The sequence below is a fragment of the Pelecanus crispus genome, chromosome 5 (genome assembly GCF_030463565.1).
Source record: "Pelecanus crispus isolate bPelCri1 chromosome 5, bPelCri1.pri, whole genome shotgun sequence".
NCBI classification, from domain to species: Eukaryota; Metazoa; Chordata; class Aves; order Pelecaniformes; family Pelecanidae; genus Pelecanus; species Pelecanus crispus.
This window is the reverse complement of record NC_134647.1, coordinates 2306331-2326926: the sequence shown is the minus strand read 5'-3', so window position 1 is coordinate 2326926 and position 20596 is coordinate 2306331. Positions and strand designations below refer to the sequence as shown.

The following is a 20596-nucleotide window of genomic DNA, read 5'->3' as shown; positions in this document are numbered from 1 at the left end:
CAGGGATAATTTCCAAAACATACAAAGGGAATCCTGACGTGCAACACTATCACTGAAGAATTGAAGAGAATTAGCACAATAATGTAAATCGTCATGATTTCACTGAAAGTAAAACAGACTGTGAATGGTTTTCATCAAACAACTTGTAAAAACAGGTTGATAACATTTTCTTTCAGATATACTGGTATTTGATTGAGATCTGCCTGACATTCTGGTAAAAGGGCTGCTCTGTCCAAAAATCAAGAGTCTAACATTAAAGAGATGAGAAAATGGTTAATCCACAGATCTCAGTAACGTCGCTGTTAAAAGTTACTGAAACACCTATAAGGAGAGATGCTGCAGCCATGGGACAGTGCGAGCCCGGAGCACGTTCACCTCTTCCCAACCCACGGAGCCCTCTCCTCCGCACGCTCCAAGCCTTTGCCTTGCTTTCACTGAGCACGCACGCCTCCGGTCAGAACAGACCTTCCCTTAACTTCCCTTTTGTAGCACCCTCTTCATTAATGACGGCCATACGCCTTCTCTTTGTACTAAACACAGGTTGTGACAAAAATATTATAACGTTCCATTACGTGTAAACTGCTGTAAAATTGCTTAACATGAGTATCAAGCACAGAGGGAATGCAGCTTCCAAGTATCTGTTTTTGTATAAGCAGGCAAAAGGTCTGTGTGCCTTCAAGACGTAATATTTGCCTATGTAAGACTGGAGACAAACTCTAAAACACAGCGACACTGATTGGGGGGATTTGGGGAGGACAAGGCTGAATAAGCAGCTCCACAACACTGGGGAACGCAGCCCCCGGGGGCCTGCACACAACCAAAAGAACAAAAAAAACCCAAACCCCAAGCAAAAACAGAGCATCAAGTAGCCACAGGGGAGACACGGCATGACCTTGCTTAGGGCATGGCTGAGGTCACTCCTGGGCATGCCATCTTCCGTCATCCACACTGGGAGAAGGATGCTAAAAATTAGAAGGAGTCCAGAAATGAACTACAGAAATCATAAAAGCTCTGCATATGTGCCCTGAGAAGAGAGGTATGAAATACGGTTTAATTAGTTTATCAAGAAATGTCTTTCTTACACAGGGAAGAAAAGCTGCCTTAGGCCAGAACAAAGATCTGCCTGTCCCAGTCCCCTGCCTGTACTGGTGACCACCAGCGCCCTTCCAGGGAGAGCGTAGGAAGAGGCCAAGCACGCCGCCGTGTGCTCAGAGCGCCCGGGATTTGGCTCCATCCCAGAGCCGGGAATTCTAGCCAAGTACTTGACAGCCTGTGAAAAGATTTCTCTCCTGCTGGTTTGTCCACTCCCTTTTTGATTTGATTTATTTTGAGGCTTTTTTGCATCTGCAGCACCCTGTGGCAAGGAGTTCCCTGCCTGAAAGACAGCGCTCAACAACTGCCAAAGACAATTATTCTCACCGCCGAGTAAAATGGTGTATTACCCATCCACACGGAGCCCTTAGAAGTCAAGTTGCAAGACCTAGCGCTGTTTTTACCACACAGATCATCAACAGAAGGGTTCATCAGCCTAGTGCTACCTAGAAGAGCAGACCACATGAAAACTACTTTTTCTAACCACATCACTTTTGAAATACGAACAGCCAACTGATGTCGTACATCATTCCCCCAGGCCAATCATATTTCATTTTTCTGTTGGGAACCAAATTGGTTTTGGTGCCATTCCCACATTCGTTTATCAAAACATAGATGTGCAGGGGCAGCAAACTTCAATTTTACCAACAATGGCAGACAGGGGGGAAAAAAAAATCTGCTTGTGTTGTTAGCTCATGCAATCCTGCTCGCTTTGCACATGGAAGACACTCATTGATTTCAGCTGGAGCAGGACAGAGGCAAGAGAGATTTGGACCCAAATATGCAATCACTGTTTGCTTAGACGCATCAAAGGAAGATAAATAATTGTACTTAAAAACTAACATAAAACGGGAAAAAACAGAGAAAAATCCTCAAGAAAGCACACATGAGATCAACTATATATAGCCTAGGCAGGCTCCTAACATACGACAATAAAATATACCGAGTATCTCTCTTTGGCATCTCGAAATTCCTTTTTCCGCATCCGTGACAAAATCAAAATGGTCTCCCGTGACTGCCCCGCCTTCCTCACCACTAAAGCCTTTGCTCCCTCACATCCCTGCTCCTGCGCTCCAGCCGGAGCCTCGTGCCACCCCCTCTCCCAGGCTTGCCTACGCTGGTCCACCCACACCTTTATTACAACGAAAATCACACTTCTCTTTCTTTGACTCGTTCTTTCCGTAACATTCTGTATCCTTGTAGAAAGCTGATTTTAGGTCCAAAGCTGTTCCATCTTCTCATGTTCCAAACAACCGTTCTTTACCTTCCAAACCCCCCTCAAAGCACTATTCTTCTCCAAGCTCTTCCAAAATTGCTTCTTGCTGCTGGTTGGTGCTCTTACTACTTCTGTCTTGTGGAGGGAGCTCCGGCTTTGCAACTGCTCCCGAGGTGGAGGAGAAGACCAGACCATGGCCCTGCTGCTCCCCAGTTATCACTGGTGGCTAAGTGGCTAGGGCTATGTGCAGCGTTCCTCTAACCATCCCCAAGCTTCACTAGCTTACGGCCAAATATTTTTTTTTATGTTATGCCAAGCAACTATTATATGGTGGACAGCATCATACTTTGCTTTCTTCGTGGATTCTTTGCAACTTCCTCATTTCAGCGCTCAGGTTCAAAGGTTTCGTGTCGCCCATGACCCACGAGAGAAGGCTACAGCTCCAAAGAAGCCTACAGCCATGGTTTGCAGGGAGATGACTGCACACAAGAGCAGGCTGCATCTTCATAAGCCCACAGTTATTCACGTATATCCTTACTACAACAGCCAAGGGATCTCTTCAGAGATCTCCAAAGCATAAGATGTAACTCTCACGTGGGAGGGCTCTGGGAGAAGTAGTAAATTTAGGAGCCCCTTTTCAAAACAGGGTCTTCAAAGAACAGGTCTGTTGTAAGGAAAATAAAGAAACATCCGGAACTGCACGTTCAGCAAAAGTTTACAGATGATCTAAAAATAAAGGTGGGGCAAAAGGGAGACATTTGAGTCAATGTATGTACTGTAGAAATTTAGGGCATGATTCATTAGCCAAAAAAACCTGAACACCCTCTGTAGCTATTTTCAAGGAGGTACATGCATAATTTATGTGGAACAGGAGTGGGCTGCAGTTTCCCCCACACTGCTTCTGCATAAATTACACTGGCTTGTAATTCATCACACTTCTGTTTTTCCTGCATGTAAGTGGTAACCTCTCATTTAACGATCAGAGAAAACAGAGCCATCTGCAACAAGGAAGGTGAAGTATTTACAGATGAAAGCACTGCAAGTCTGACACACGCGCGTGGTCCAGAGAACTGGAAAGGTGCCCTTTTCTGCGAGGGGTTGGCTGTGTGACGACCTTTCAGTTAGTTCATTTTCAATGACCGCAGTTACCAACAGAATAGAGAAGTCTTTCTAAATCACCAGCACTAATCTCAGAGAGGACCCAAAGCACAAGATCATGCAGAAGTTTAAAATTAATCAGGACGTTTGTCATGGAGGGATGTAAGCAGCTCAATTACTTGTTAATGGTCTAAAGCAGAAAAAATCCTTTAGTGCATTAAATGAACAAGTAAAACACCTTTGCTTCCAACAAGAATAAAGCCCACATGAATCTGATACACAGAATAAAAGCTCCGTTATGAGCAATTACCCAGCTGACTGAAGGGAGTGCAAAACGCACAGCCGCTGCCTTGCAATACGAGCAGCACGGCCTCTGTTGAGTCCTCCAGCCTTCCCTCTAAGCAAAGATGGGGAGAAGAGACAAGCAACCGTGTTCCAGTTGTTCAACGAGAAGCTGGGCAATAGACAGGAAATACGAAGCTTGCACCAAGACATACGCCGGCGACATCAGTGATACATTTGTGCCACCACATCTGGCAAGAGGACAGTGCATTGGAAAGGAACGGAAAGAGAAACAGATGAGGATGAAGGAGGCGCGCTGCACAGCAGGGGCACACCGTGTGTACGCTACTCTTCATACCATTCTTCAGAAGACAAAATCAGCCAACGTAATACTTATTTCAGCATTTACCATGAGAAGCAAGTTAATTATAAAAATCATAAGGAGGGCCTGGGTATTCAGTCAAACAGATGGGTGTGCTCTGCTCGGCAATGCTTACATCATTTTTTTAATTTTTTTTTTTTTTAATGTACTTCAGGGCTCTGAAAATCATCTGTTTGACAGCATTTGCTGTCTACCTCCTGACTACTGAATATGGCTAAGAATAAAGCACCCTTTCCTAATCAGTCTTCTCTCCTTGAGGTTGGCATTTGGGGGCTCAACATTAAGATTGGTAACTCATGCTTTCACTTGAAAAAAAACCAAAGAAAAAAAAGAGAATGGCAAAAAGCGTAATACAAAGAGCAACAGCTGTCTTTCTGTCTTTCATTTCCTTCTGCATCCTACCATTCTGCCATGCAGCCTACTGAAAGTCATGCAGCTCACCCTTGGATCCTCCATGCCGGGCCAGTTCTGCGCCAGGACAGTACATGGCTGGAACAGGCCAGGATTCTAGGATTATTGCAGTAACTTTTTAAGACCTACTCCATCTTCATTTTGTTTCATAACGAATCTTTCTGTGGTAAATAAGGATCTTATTCTTGGCTGAGTGGTGACCTCCCTTCAAGAGGTGAAGTCCATATGAAATAACTCAAGTAAATCCTCAATGCTGGAATAGCAGCAGCACCTAACCCTTTGTGGTCTCACTCCCAGAGAAAACTACTCATGTTAATTTTACCTCGAACAAGAGACATGTGACAAGGCAAAGAGCCTGAAGCAAAACAAAATGACCATCACTGGCCCAGGTTGCCCAGAGAGGCGGTGGAGGCCCCATCCCTGGCACCATCCCAGGCCAGGCTGGACGGGGCTCTGAGCACCCTGGGCTGGTTAAAGCTGTCCCTGGCACTGCAGGGGCTGGGCTGGGTGGGCTCTGAAGGGCCCTGCCCACCCAAACCATTCCATGGTTCTATGATTCTATGATCTGAGAAGAAAGGAGACTTCTGCTCAAACCAACACCCGGCACAGTGAGCCAACATGGAACCGTGGGGACAGACCCCAAAGGAGCGTGTGAGGCACTGGAGTCATCCCAAGAGACCCTCATGGGGAATATGGATGAGTGCCCGAGAAGGCAGGCATGCAATATAGGCACGTATTGATTGGAGGGGGCTGGTTTTGGTAAGGCTTTTGGGCCAAGTAAACTTTGCTCGGCTTTCCGAAGGTTTGGTCACGGAGTAACCTTGTCATCGCCTCTGAGAAAACAGGACCATATGTGGTGATGTCAAGCCTGCTGGGAAAAATCAGAGTGCCTTGCAGAAGCCTTACAAACTACATCCCAGGCCTGGAAAAATACCTTGAAAAAAGAGAATAGCAGAGGTTTGACATCAAGAGTGCCCTTAAGAAGGCCATCACATGGCAGAGAGGCCTTCCTGCTCTCTCCTTGTTGCCAGTATTTCTACCAATCCTCTCCCTAACTGTACAGGGAGAAAGAAAAAGACAAGGGATCAAAGAAAAAAAGAAAAGAGAAAGAAAAACAGGGAAGAAAACAGAGGAGCCTATTACAGTACCAGCTAGCGTGGCTAGGATGCGTCTAACTGCCCCTTAAAGGAAAAGAGAAAACCTTTTTTCCAGAATACCTATGAACAGGGGAGAATAAAGGCATAGAAGACGACAGTTATACAAGAGCCACCCATTCTGGCAAGCCGCTAGTAACTTTTTTAGTTCATATAGTCTTTGTTCTGCCAACCGGCTAGAGACATATTGTGCCTCTTCTTCTTAGTCTCTCCTTTTCCCCCCTTTTCTACTTCCTCTCACCTTTCTCTCTGCCCCTGTTTTTTGTTGGGGTTGAGGGGTGGGAGGGTGTCTTTTTTTTTTTTTTTAACCTCTTTATCTCTTCACTTGGCTAATTTGACAGCTGCCATCCTGTATACTGGGCAGCTCTCATTAGCCGGGGAGCGAGTGTCACAACACGCTGAGTCCACTGTCAGTTTTAAGAGAGGAATACAAGATGTGACATACGGAACGTGAGATAAAGAGAATAACAACATTCCCAGGAAAAAAGCAAACAAAAAAATCCCACATACTGTCCTTAGTCAAATTTAAATAGTTACTTCAGTAAAAATTTGTGATTTCCCCTCTTCCTACTCTTTTTGTCTTGTACAAAACTGGGTAACGAAGGCAGCTGCTGAAATTCAGCGCAGAAGAATGAGGGGCACATGGGGTGAGAAAGGAGACAGACAAGCCAAGGCCGGTGACCAGAGCGAGCGTTCGGAAGAGGACAAGAATGCCAACAGCAGAGTTGGAAGAGGACAGAGGAGAAACAGGGCCACGAGCTGCAGGAGGCAGTGCAGGAGCACTACAAGGGCAAGCCATGGAAGGCCGGCAGCTCAGCGAAGGGAGGCGGAACAACGGCAGAAGAGGGATGTTAGTTAAAAAAGGGTGAATGTGGCAGGAAGGAAAGCATGGTGCAAAGGTCTCTTCTGGCACATGGCGATGCCCATTCACCCGTACCTCCAGAATCTCACTTCCAAACTTGCTCAATCCGCCCTTCATTTCACAAATATCCTTCCCACCCACCACTCAACCCATGCTCCAACTGCGGTCCTGGCTCTCCCATCTCCTCCTCTTTCCCCTTCCCGATGCCTTTTTAACCCCATCTCATTCTTCATTTCTCTGTGTCTCCGACCTGACCTTTTTCTCCAAGGAAGTAGGTTACATTCGGCAGTCCTGGATTCCCTCTCCTCTTATCACAGTCTGCAGAAACGTGAAGATAAGCTTCATTACTGCTGCCACCAGCACTGCCACCACCAGCTCTCCCATCTTAACTCCCCCAGGTCACGCATCTCGTACATCCACAGCCAGCGTGTCGGAGCCGCTTGCGTTATCGCCCCGCGGGATGGATGTTTTCTCCCCATGATCCCAATGTGGGGAGTGGGGAGAGGGAGGCGAAGATGCTCCTAATGGCCCCAGATGATCAAAGCCAAAACAGGAGAAGAATATTAAAGCCATAATTGCTACCAGGCACTTTGAAGATTAATGACTGGCTGGGCATTTAATATATCTCGGGACATTAACCCCAACTGGTCATTAAGCCCTAGGAAATGCTTAGTGCCGAGGTCATTTTTATCACTCTAAGATGAATAAAAGAGAGGAAAAAAAAAACCCACACCAGCTTATGAAATGTCTCCTAATGGGAAAATCAGTTTCAACTGCTAAGAAGAGATCACCCAAGGAACGAACACCCCTCCAGGCACAGCAGGCCAGGCCAACCAGTCTACAGTAAGAACTGAGTTTGGACTAGGTTTCCTTTCAGTCCTCCACATCTTCTGTATTTAAGAAGAAACCATCCATTTTGTGGTTCAGCGTCTGTGACCAGGGCTGTGCTGTTGGCTGGCCACGGAAAATCTGCCGCTGGAGGGGCTCAGGAGTGTCTGAGCTGTTGTATTAGCTGGGGGAGGCAGGGGAAAGGGATCTCCATTTCTAAGTATAACGACTGTGCTTCTGCATTATTTATAGATACATCCTTCACTTCAAAGCACGATCACAAAAATGGCCATAACACCCATAGATGCTTTAGCAGAACTTGCAGCCCAATTTCAGCAGAATTTGATTTCAACTAATTCCTAATACAAAACTTCCACTCATGAACTTCAAGGTACATAGTACCTTTGTCATAAAAGGCTCCAAAAACACTTTACAAAAGTTGGAGTAGAACATTTACGTATGACGTGCGTGTTGTCACCAGGAAGGTCTTGTACAGGACAAGGTACCACTGAACCTATAAGGTAGGAAGTGAAGAATACATCTCACCACAAGAATTTGGGCAAGCAAAATCCAAATCGAAGATATAATTTGGTTGGAAAATCATAATCTACCTTTCTCTTCAGAAAGAGACATGGAACCCTGTAGTTATCAAGGCTTACTGAAGTCACAAGTGAGGAGCTTGACGTAGGTTTTCCTCCGTAACATGGTGGGTGGGATTCTCCTGCTTAAACTCAGGTGTCTAAGGTTGTTTCAGATCACCCAGCAAATCCCGTGGGGCTGCAGCAGGGTGATGGTCTTCCACAGGTGCCCAGACCCTACCTCCTACCTGCCACAGCATGCTGTCCTTGGATGCTCTCAGCGGGGAGAGCCTGGGATGTCCAATGTGGGACCAGGCACCAGAGCTGAGGCAAGTGACTCCTGCCCGCTGTGTCCCACCACTGCAGAGTGCACCGTGAAACAGCTCGGCTTCCCAAAACCACGCCAGAAGTGCCACCTCCTCTCTCAGCACACAGATAAGTGCCTTACAAGCCTCTCCTGCCAACGGTAATTCAGGTATAAGCTTGGGTTTAGGGTTTTAGCTCACAGGACCCGGTGTATTCCCACCCAACGAGTGGTACGAGAGCAGCTCTTCACGGAAAGCGCAAGAAACAAAACCAAAGGGCCACATGAAGCACAGTCAGCAATACTGGGAATGTCCCAAAACACCCGGTAGGATGTAAGCTTAAGGCCACGCAAAAAAACCCCAAAGATGCATTTTCTTCATGAAATGCTTATAATAATAAAGAACTAACTGTTGTAAGCATTACACAGTGAGAATTCGCTATTTTGCCAGAAAAAGCAGAACCCTACAACTTCAGCTGAAAGATAATTCCCCGCACAAAATAACCACCGCAGGAGGAGCGCTTCAGCAGGACACGTTTCTCCCAGATCCGATGGGAACTGGATTACAGAGCTGCCCACGTGCAGCTCGCTGCCTCCCCGCGCTGCCTCTTCTTCCTCCCAGAGAATAAGCCACTGGAAATCTTTCTACAGGTGAAGTGCGCAAAATTCATGGAGTATCACTGGGTAGTGACACCAGATTATCCCAATAAAAGGATGATCTTGACTTTCAAAGAAACAAGCGCTTCAAAAGGCATTTTCAAAATCCTGACCTGCAGTATTTTACTGCATTATCTGAATCAGGATATCAAATTTTGCAAGGGATATAAAAATGCATTAAGTGTATTAACCTAAAGAAATATCGAGACATAAGGGACAGTTCCTGCTGTCCGTACGTATAAATGGAAAAATGATCTATTATATAAGCTGGGAAAAAGTCGCTAGTTAAGCACTGAAACCCTCAGTGCAGAGAATGACCGTCATAAAAATACAAAATGATAGCAGAAACAGAATCCAAGTAAAACCAAATGAAGATTACAGCTAGAATATTGCTCATTCTGTGCAAGAAAAGATGTCATAACCCAGACCCAAGCAACACAAAGCCGTCGGGATCCAGAATTCAAAAGTGACTCTTACTTAAGAACATTAAATCTCTTGTTTAGGACAAAAAAAGGTTTTCCCAAAAACCTTGATCCTCATTGTAAAAAAGTGTCAAGGGAACAGCGTCCAAAGAGGGTTTATTATTAAGAGGGAATGTGGCTGGAGTGTACCTACTAAGATGTATTTCTACCCTCGTACCTTAAAGCATTTAACACGCTACGGCCCAGATCTCACAAAACCCACGTGCGAGTCGCTTTGCAAAAAGCAGAAACCACAGAGATTGGTGTGGGACCGCTCTCACACAAGGAGTTACCCCTGGGAATGCCGACACCGAAACTCCCGGCAGCCCTACAGGAACGGCACCCTTCTACAAGCCACGCGATTTGTGAAAGGTCGCCAAGTCCGTCAGCGGCAAAACTACTCTTTCTTTGTACACACCACAGGTGACTTGCAGGGACAGAGAACTGGGGCAGGAAGGGATCTCCGTCCCTCCTCCCCGTGTTTTAAGAAAGCTTCCAGTTTTGACTAGAGGGATAGGGGAAAGCCCATGACCCCTATCTATCACCCGTCCCACCTTGCCCCAAAACACCGGGGACACCTGGAGACCTCATTACAAGCAGCCAAAAACTCATACAACAGACAAGAGACACGTTGTTACGCAGACTCTCCAAACACATTTCTGACACCCCTTCTCAATTATCAGATTATCAGCGTCGCCTTCTGATTGTTTTTATTACATTTGACGGTTAGCCAGAAACTGTCTTTAACAGGAGATCTTTTTAACATCGCAAGTGGCCAAAGAAGTTCCCATCTAGATTTTATTTTCCTAGAGCTCTATTATTGTTTAAAGCAGAATTGTGGAGATTATACACGTCAGGCTTTCCCATATAACCCTGAAACCAACAGAAAGGAGTTAAGAAGCTATTTTTCCAACTCTGCAGGTCACCCAAGACCTAGGGATTTTAGGAAAAAGCTATTTCTGTCTCTACCATATTCTTTTCAAAGCAACAGAACGTATTTTAGCAAATACAGGTTTGGAGTCCCATGTAATCATCTCTGCTTCCTCTATATTCAGCACAGACAATCGCATCAAGATTGCATTTGACACAAACCATTGGTGTCCATAGAAACTGCATGACAGCGAACGCAGGCAGAGCCTGTGCGTGGCTCGAGCTCCCGAAATCTGCTAAAATGGCTCTAGCGTGTGGTGTTACACTATAATCGCACAACTGGAGTTTTGCACATTCTGTGACTGTACAGCAAAAATATCGGGGGTAAAAAAAGACCGGTGAGACTGGTGGAAGGTGGCGGACGATGGGAGGCGGGAACGGAGCTGCCCAAGGCGCTGGAGCCCCGGGTTTAACACAGGTTTTATCAAGTTACGTAGCACTCCTGCCTCCAGCCTCCCCGTCACAGGAAGGGGGACAGGAGGAGCACCTTGCATTTACACCGTTGTACGCCGTGCGTGTTTGTAAAGATATTTGTTTAATGGTTACCTGTTAAATATTATGCATTTGGTATTGTGCTAGTATTCTAAGTGCCATGTAAATATTTCCTTGTAACAACACTGCAGGAATAAAGAGAATTAATTTTATAGGTCACACCAGAAAAATACATTTAAACAAACACCCACAGTATGTACAAAGAGACAGACAACTCCCAGATACAAGAAATTTTGGATGAGGAATAGCCAAATCCTATTTTTTTATTCGTACCTACGCTGCTTATGCTATTAATATCTGACTTCTCTTTTGTGACTTTAGGCTATTTTAAAAACGAAACCTTGTTACCATGGAGACAATAAGCCGGTCAGCACATCTGCTGAAGAACAGGACATAAAATTTTTAAAGTGAGAACTTCAAAGGCTCAGACTTTCATGAATCCGCGCCAATGACTCCATCAAATCCACATAAGGGATCCTGTTAATTTAGTTAGCTGTCACCTGCCAGGTTTCTGACAATCTTATTAGCTGTGATTGTGCACCAGGAGCCGCTCGCAGAGACTGCAGCGCTACAAGCACTGGCACGCTGAGGAGATGAATCATCTTCCGCTTCCACGTGCTGCACCGGCCACGCTCTCGGAGTGGTGAGGACAACAGCTTATTGTGAACATAATCCAGTGAACCTGCCTAAAAGGTTGACAGATGGCTCCAAACAAAAACAAAAACACAACTGGGGGATTTTTTTTTTTTTTTAAAGAACGCAATCATGATCATTATTTGCTTGCAAACAGACTCACACACACACACAAAAAAAATCTTTTTCCTTTTCTAACGGAACATTAAGTAAGTGGGAACATAATCTGAGATTCAATTAGTACGTTAAGAAACATTCAGTTAAGCTTCCTGGTGACACAGAGATACACGCTACACTCGCTTTCCAGATGAAGAAACGAAACTCGCAGAAGTCTGCTGGCTTCTTTATGGTCAGATGAAGTGATGGCAGAATTAAGGAGAGAAGCCAACATTCCTACTCTTTGTCTTCTAATAAAAAAGTCCATTTAAGTTTCCTTCTACTGTTATTTCAACCTTGTGAAGCTTGTTCCCCACCCACCTCCTCCTCCCAACCGTGCAAGGAGAAACCCAACCGAGGCAGGATTTTGGGGTGCCTGGGATCAAAGCAACACCGTCAGATAGGACAAGGCAGTTTTCGGGAAGGCGGACATGCACGTGTACATCCGACAGCCACACGCCACCAGCTGTTACCAACAGGGAAGCCGAGAACGGGGGACATGCTCCAAGTCCATCAGCCTCTCAAGCCGTATCAGAAGACTACTCCAGAAAAGCTCTCAGCTGCGCAGCCCGTGACTCTGACTTAATCCGCACAGGCAGCATCCCATAGGAAGTTACGGAGAGGAGAGATGTCATCTAACAGTCATCAGCACCGGCGAGCCCGGTGGTTAGAAGCTGCTCAGATGTAGCACCGTCCATCACTGAAACGCGCAGCAGCAGCAAAGCGTGGTTCTGTTTGACAGCCTTCATCGTTGCAGTACTTCTCCTAATCGCAGTTGTCATTACGAGCCGCAGCAAGGGTCGCAACAGACCACGTCTTCCAAACCCGGCTGTGCTCATCACTCCGACGGTCTCTCTCCAGCTGGCAGGAGACAACTCCATGCAAGCTCTCCAACCCACGGCAAGCAAATCCAGCTGTGGTGGCTCAGATTGTCCCAGTGCCACGCTGCACCACTCGGGACTATCCATGGGCTCCTGCAGCGACCCGGGTGCAGCCCCTACGTAGCGCACAGCCGACGCCGACACAAGGGATGGCCTCATCGCTGTCCTCCAGGAGCAGGCTGTCCTCACAAACCACCTCTGTGATTTGGAAATGAAATTCGGGCCACAATGACATCGGTGGAAAACACCGATTTCTCCCGACGCTCACAGGACCTTTTGTAAATTTACTCCATGGTGCTGGACACAAGAGAAAACTGCAAACCGGCCTCAAAGTCAAATGGCTGTTGGGGTACTAGAGCTAGATGCTCCGCGGACAGTTATTTCAGTTCAAGCACGCCTTACTTTGCCCTATTGTAAATCTCCATATTTAGGTTAAATGGAAGTAAACTGGTCTTAAGCACAGTTTAACTTGAAAGACTCAACTGTTGCATTAGTTAACGACATCGATTTAAGAAGAAAGGCGAGTTAAAACAATGTCACCCTGCCATGCAGACAAGGCTTATGTTCTTTGGAGAAAGGGCTGAATCTTTTATTCACCTGTCAAACGCTTTAACAGTTTCTAAACGCTTTATGGAGAAAAATAACGATCCAGTCCTGTGTCTAAGGAATAATCATATTCTGTGACAGTAAGTTATATTTTAGAAATTAATGACTCATCGTAGAATTGAGCTCATCTTGGTAAATTACTGAAATTCTAATCTGCTCCTTTGCAGATATATATTTTACCAATCTAATCAGCATTTGATTTTGAGAAATGCCTGGTTCATTGCATACCTAGGCTGGAATGGACAACGCCGCTCGGCATCATCCACCTCCTGCGTACCAGAAAACTTGTGTTAACGGAAGACCAAAATCTCAAGAGCATCAACTGAGGTCTCATTTCATTCTGAGGAAAATTATTTCAACAGAGAAAAAATGCAGAATTGAAGGAAGAAATCAAATGCACATTAAAAAGTTTGTGAAGAAACGGTCACTGAAGCTGCCTACGTACATCGCTGACGAGCAAAGACCAAAGGTTGATTCCCCCTAATTCCCATCAGTCCTTTACAGGACGGTCAGCAAAACACATCAGCTACAGAACTCAGTCCTGTACTTCAGGCCATGCATCGCTCTGGAAAACGTCGGTGTACGTAATTAAGCTAACGTCTGCCAGAGCCGCTCAGCAACCTCGTCTGCTTTGCATCTGCAAAGGCACACCTGAGGTGGGAACCGGCCGTACGTCCCCTGTGCCAAGGGAAAGGGTTTCAGACTTTATAAATGAAACTCAGACACCCTTAAAGCTTCCCAAATCTGACCTACAACTATTTTTTTCTCGAGTAAACAAGAAGGTATCTGAATGCAGATGCCAACGTCCAGCTAGAGTCCACCGCTTGGTCCTGTGGGAAGGACACCGCATCTCCACACACACACAAAAAACCTCATCTGAAAACTAAGCAACAAAACTCTTGAAAGATTTTTGCTTTTTTCTGGTCAGAATGTCATTAACTTTTTTAAAGTTACAGCTTGAGAGCTGGTCTAATAACAGAAAATGCTGGTTTTCTTTTCCTCTCAGTATTACATAGGAAAACTGGTATTTAAAAGCACAAGCATTGCCAGAGATGCAACACTAGGTGTAACTACGTCTTAAAAGGAAATTGACTTTAACTTCAACTATCTCTAAATGTAAGCTCTAAATATAAGCATCAAAAACCTTCCAGAAATATACTGCATCTCTAAATACAATTTTATGTAAAGCTCAACGTGCTTGGACGGAACAGGTACACTCGGTGGCTTTATTTCAAGTCTCTGGCATGAGCTGGAAAGGATTTCCACCGATACTATGAGTGTTGCAAGATTTTGTTACAAGGCCCTGCTGATATCGAAGAGCAGATAACTCTGTATTTCACTTTGAGCGTGTTATATATATATATATATATATATTAATTATACAGCGAGGCAGACGAGCAGAGAAGTAACGGCCCCGCTAGGGACCAAACCATCAGTCCACCACCCAACCTCAGCTTTCGTTGCATCTTCAGAAGCAGAGCTACTCTGACTCGACACCTCTTCATCACCTCCTGAAACTTAATTGCACAAAACCTTCTTTAAATGAGGAAGGGCACGCTGAAGGCAGACCTAGAATAAGGAGACGTGCAATCGTGCCGGCGCTAAGGGCTGCAGTTCGGTTAACAAAATGCATCAACATTTCACGCGCTCCCGGTCAGAGCAGGCAGACGGGCACCGCCGCGGGCAGACGCCCGGCCGAGTTGAGGAGCGAGGTAGAGGAGGAAGGAGGCCGAACCTCCACCTCCAGCACCACGGGAGCCCGGCTCAGCCCCCCGCCAGCCCACCTCCCGGCGTAAAAGCCCCTCTCAGACGCTGGCCTTCCCCTGCGGATTCCAGTCCCGTTACGCAGCTGGAGCCATTTACCGTGTGGCTTCTCCCTCCCAAAATTGGACCGTCACAGGCACAGAAGGTTTTAATGACTTCTGGCACGCATACTATAGCTGCAGCCGCGGTCCCGCTAACTCACCGGGACCACCTGCAGTAAAAAGCAGCCATCGCCGCGCTTGCCTTGGACAAGAAGTGATGCTCTCACATGATCTTTGTGTGACTGCTGCTGTTCTTCACAGGTCACTTAACTTTTCTCAGTGAAATAAATTCTATTAAAAACCACAAGCAACAAAACCGATGCTACCAGAAGTCGAAGGGGAAACAAAAAAGAGAAAAACCCATATATTCACAAGTCACACCCTGTCAAAATAAGTGGTGGAAAAGTAAAGTTTTCCAGAAAAAAAAACCCAACAATGAATTATTATTACAGCATTTTGCAAAATTATAAGCATATGTTTTCAGCTGACCTACTTATTGTCTTATAATTGACTTCTGTCCCTTAAGGGGCTTCTTAAATATAATTGAGCGGCACCTGCCACGTAAAGAGGAACAATTTTGTACACCCGCTCCTTGCTCAAATACCACATTTAACAGCTTCGGCGCCAGGTTTACTCGCAGCCTTGGCCATGCCGCTGGAGACAGAGGTGCCCATCCACCAACCTGGGAACATCCCGCACCCCGGGTCGCTCCAGGACACTAGTGATCTTACTCACTGGAGTAGGTCGTTGGGGTTTTTTTAAATTTTTTTTATACCAGCCTCATCATTTTCAGCACATACCTACTTGTTCCCACTTGTACATCACTCGACCTGTGCCTTCCAGCGCAGCATTTCCCACAGCAAGAGGCAATTTCGGGCACTGCCAGCATCCCGCGCTCTGCCCTTGCTGACACGCGCACGGCACTCGGCACGACGGACCGTCTTTGCTTATCGCTGTGCGGTGTTGACAAATCTGCCAATTCAAAAGCTCGTCCCAACATTATTCCCTTACTAAATTAGATTGACCGATGGATTGAAACCAAAACTTAAACGCAACATAATGCAAAGTCAAGTCAAGTCAATGTCAAGTGTCAAAGTCAATGCAAGTCAACTCTTTAGAGTTCAAATCGGGGGGACCTGCACCTCTCCTGACACAAAAGGAAACCCATGATAAAATTTCCATCGGTATTTTGGACTTGGGCAAGAAGCCGGCGCACAACTTTTAACACGTACCAGATCATGAAAAGTTTTAAACTCTTTTGGACACTTATGGCACATCTTACTGACAGAATTTCAGTTTCTTAAAAATTACACACACAACCATCACAATGTTACTTGAAGTTAATCCCTGCTATTAGGGCTTTTTTTTTTTTTTTTCCACTTATGGCTCAGAAGCCTGACTGTTATTAGGGAAAACCTCGCAGCGGGAGGAGAGGACAGCAACGCCAGGCAGCGGGAACTGCTCTACATCTGCGGAGCCAAAATCCCCCTCTCAAAGAAAAACCACTAACCGCAAAGGTCACGAAAACGGTCTCATTCTCGCACCAAAGGAGCGGCAGAAACACCCTTGTGCGAAGGAAACACCGTCCTGAGGAGCCGAATCACCCCCCGGCGAGGAACGTCACGTGAAGTCCAGGGAAGGAGCAGCGAGACGTCGCCCCGGCACATCTCCCGCTCAGGCCCGCCGCGCTCCCCCCAGCAAGGGGGAGGCGATCCCCGAGTTGGTTCGGTTGCTCAGCTCACGCGATTCAAATTAAATCTTCGCACCGGTATCACGAAGAGAGCTACTGCACTTGCCTGTTCGAAAGGTCTCAAGGCAGTCAATCACTCGGGACTTTTTGCTGTTTTAAATCTTGGTCTGAAACGTCACCTTACAAGGTGACCGCAATTTGTCTGCTCCCTTCTCATGTGGGATAAGCAGGTTCCGGTGCGGATCAATTCATTTTACTATATATCGCACGGAGAGGAAATGATATTGATGTGGTAGGTTCAGCCCACGCAGCATCGTCCGCTGCCAGGGCAGCGCAGAGAGATGCTGGGTGCAGAAAGAGCCCCGGCGTGGATGCACTGCGGGACCCCTCGGCTCTGCAACCGCGACGGAAGGAAGAACATCCCACCACCCCATTTTCCTATTATTAATGGGCAGCGCCCCTCGAACGTGTCATGGAACGTAAAGCAATCCCTCGGGGCGGGGAGGAGCTGAAGTAAACGCGAGTCTCCCCATCTTCCCCCAAAAAAGACGACAGACAACCAGGCGTCGAAGCGCGCAGCACGAGGCACAGGACGGAAAGGCGCAAAGCACAAAAACACGCCCGCGCGCTGTGCACGCGACTGGGGCGCGCGCTGCCGCCCGGCTGACTCGGCCCTGACGCCCAGCGCGCCCGGCTGAGGAGCCAGGCTCCCCCCCACGCGCGGCGGCTTTCCCCGGCGGCCGGTGCGAGCGCTTCCACGTGCGAGGTTTTCAAAATCCCACGTCGCATCCTGGCTCCCTCAGACACCGAGCGCTCCGGACGATGCCCGTTACCCTTCACTTGCCAAAATCACAAGCCCTCGGTTTCCGCGTGGGCATGGCATGAAATCCACCTCTTGCAACGCTTCTGACAGGCTGAAAGATTCCCCAGGATGTCTCCAGGAAGGGCCCACAGCCGCCTGCAACATCTCCTCAGCCGCCACGACAGACCGACGCGGGCTAAAACTACCTTTGTGTTCACCGAGCCTTGCTTCAGCTCTCGCTTACGTGGCCGAGCTCACATTAAAACGTCAGACTCTTACTGCGTGCTGGAAACGGGGGCTGCCAGCCCGACACCGCCGCGGCTCTGCTCCGGTGGCGAGGAGACACCGCAAAGCAACATCAAACTTCCCTGGGTTATTTAAATCTCTTTCTCCGACAGACCGGCTTCACAACTTCCACGTCCTGAGCAAAACACACGTCCACGCGTGCCAAGCGTCCCCGAATTTGTCAAGGGCCCTGTTCGGCTTTCCTTTGCGCTGCCTTAAATTTCCGCTAAAGTCACTGAGGAATCTGGGGGGGGGGGGGGGGGGGGGTGGGATGCAGGTTTGAGCTCCAAGAACTGTTCTACCCCCTCTACTTTTCAAGCAAATTTAGTATTTGCTCTCAGAAGCACCTTTGAGGAGAGCGAGCGGTGCTTCAGTGAGACTCGGGATGTTAGCCTTTATTTTAGCGAGGGAGAGCTGGCAGGCGAGAGCAGAACGCTGGCAGTAGAAGAGGCAAGGCGAACTGTGAGCAGGTCTCACCCAGATGGGTAACGCCGCTCCCGCGGTGCCAGGGGAAGGACGGCTGCTGCGTAATTAGCACCGACGAGCCCCCAGCCCCGAACTCAGATGGGCGATGCTCCTGACACCTTTACAAGCCTTTTTTTTTTTTTTTTTTTTCCCCCTAGAAATCCTCGAGTCAGAAGATCGGTGAAGTCTCAGCTTCCTTTCGTTAAGAAAAGTGGATTTCTTCCCCTCGCTGTCACAGGGAAGGGCTAGAGAATCGGCCCGACGTCTAAACCGCAGCTCGGGGAACCGGACGCAACGGCGATACACGCGTTTATCGGAACAAATTATGACTTCAGTCGGGTGCGTTAGGCCCCTCTCCTAAACCCTGCAGCTCCCGGGGTCGGGAGCTTTACGCCCAGCTCCGACCCGCGCCCGAACTCCCCCGGCTTTGGGAGCGGAGCCCCCCAACTTCTGCCGCCCCCGGCGCTGGGGCCAGAGCATCGCCCGGCGCGACCGAACCCCACGGACCGCGGCGCTTTGTGAAGAATAAAAGGAAAATCCAAAATCCCACAGCCACCCCCCACACAGACGCCTCGGACCGGCGGCACGGAGGCCGGGGCAGCGCCCGCGCCCGCCGCCCGCCCCTCACCTGCCGCAGGATGAAGCTGGTGGAGGTGGTGCTGCCGTCGGAGCGCTTCAGCCGGCTGCGGCGGGTCGCCGTGCCCCTCGCCACCTGCCCCGGGGGAGGCCAAGACATCAGGGGCTCGTCCCCACCGCCCGCCCCGCCCGCCCCCGCCGCCCCCCGGCCGGCACCCACCGCGGCCATGGCGGCCCAGGATCGCCGGCTCCCGCGGCCCCGGCGGCTGGGCGGGCTGTGGCTGCCGCCGAGCGAGTGCGCGGCGGGGAGGGGCGGGGCGGCGCCGGGGCACGCGTGGCCCCCGCCCCACGGGCGGGCCGGGGCGGCGGCGGGAGCGGGGCCGGGCCGGGGCCGCCTGGAAAAGCCCCGGAGGCGAAGGGCGGGGGGGAACTGCAGCCGTTCCGCCCCGTTTGGCCGCTTTTTTGTGTGGTTGCGCCCCCCTGCCCCGCTCTGGTGATGGTTCTGCCCCCCTGCCCCGCTCTGGGCAGACCCCCCTGCAGCCCTGCGCCCAGCTCTGGGCCCTCAGCACAGGACACGGAGCTGCTGGAGCGGGGCCAGAGGGGGCCACAGAAATGCCCCGAGGGCCGGAGCCCCTCTGCTGCGGGGCCAGGCTGGGGGGGCTGGGGGTGCTCAGCCTGGAGAGGAGGGGGCTGCGGGGAGGCCTGAGTGCGGCCTGGCAGTGCTGAGAGGGGCTGCAGGAAGGGGGGGGCAAGCTTTTAGCAAGGCCTGCTGGGACAGGACGAGGGGTGATGGATTTAAACTACAGAAGAATAGATTTAGACTGGCTATAAGGAAGAAATGTTTTACAGTGAGGGTGGTGAGGCGCTGGCCCAGGTTGCCCAGAGAGGCGGTGGAGGCCCCATCCCTGGCACCATCCCAGGCCAGGCTGGACGGGGCTCTGAGCACCCTGGGCTGGTTAAAGCTGTCCCTGGCACTGCAGGGGCTGGGCTGGGTGGGCTCTGAAGGGCCCTGCCCACCCAAAGCATTCCGTGACTCCATGATTTCATCCATTGCACCCGGAGCCCACTCTCCCACTGAGGGAGAAGCTCCGGTGGCGGGTGCACGGTGCCTGACTTTTGGGAGCCGATGGCTGGTTTTGATGGGAGCAGAAACAACCACAAACCACCTGCAACCACCGCCGCGGAGAGTTTTCTGCACCCGTGTCCCCTGTCCCCCACCCCAGCTCTCCACGCCCCACACGGGAGCCTGGCAGGCCAGGGATGCGACGCGGATGCCACGGGCAAGAGCCGGCCTCGGAGCCCGGTTCAACATTCTCAAGCCAAAATTCAGCCACAGCTGCCGTGGGCACGTAAAGGGCGGTGCCGCCCAACACTGCCCGGTATCAATCGATCAGTGTTCACTTGCATCAAGTACCAGTCATGAAGAGTGCTATAATTTCCAGGGTATGGAGGAAAAAAAAAAGATAAATCAGGAGATTAAGCAATTTGTTTGACGTTGAAGAGGAAATCTGGGGAAGAATTGGAAGCAGGACCTGGATTTCCTGCTTCCCACTCCTGTGCTTTGCAAGCACGTTACACCTCCCACGGAAATAAGGAATGCGTGCGTCTTTGAACTGACCGCACTTTTACACCAGAGAGCTCTGAACACGCATGCCCGCGCCTCTGGTGAAGGCCCAAAGCGCAACAGAGCAAACAGTCCTTTCTCTCTCGCTGTAGGCACAAACTGCAGCTTTTTTTTAATGTCTCGGATGAAATTAGGCAGCCTGGTTCCTCTGTCAAAGATGAATGTGGGTCATGAATGCTGTAGTATGTCATTAGATTATTTTTAAATTCCATTTCATCATTAAATTGGTACTAGGAAGGATACTTTTCTTTAAACGTTAATCTTAGTGTGACCGAGTACAGGGCTGACTTCCCCAGTTGAGATGCTGTCCAGAAAACTAACACATC

The 20596-nt window shown here is 48.9% G+C and overlaps 1 protein-coding gene across 1 annotated transcript in view; it reads right to left on the bottom strand.

Annotated features, from left to right (window-relative positions):
• Positions 1–18875, bottom strand: part of CACNB4 (calcium voltage-gated channel auxiliary subunit beta 4) — a 108689-nt gene extending 89814 nt beyond the window's left edge. The window contains exons 1-2 of the mRNA XM_075711416.1: positions 18867–18875; positions 18699–18782 (exon numbers count right to left, since the gene is read on the bottom strand). Of these exons, the coding sequence (XP_075567531.1) occupies positions 18699–18782; positions 18867–18875 (93 nt within the window). The remainder of the gene's footprint in view (positions 1–18698; positions 18783–18866) is intronic.
• Between the last annotated feature and the right edge of the window lie 1721 nt (positions 18876–20596).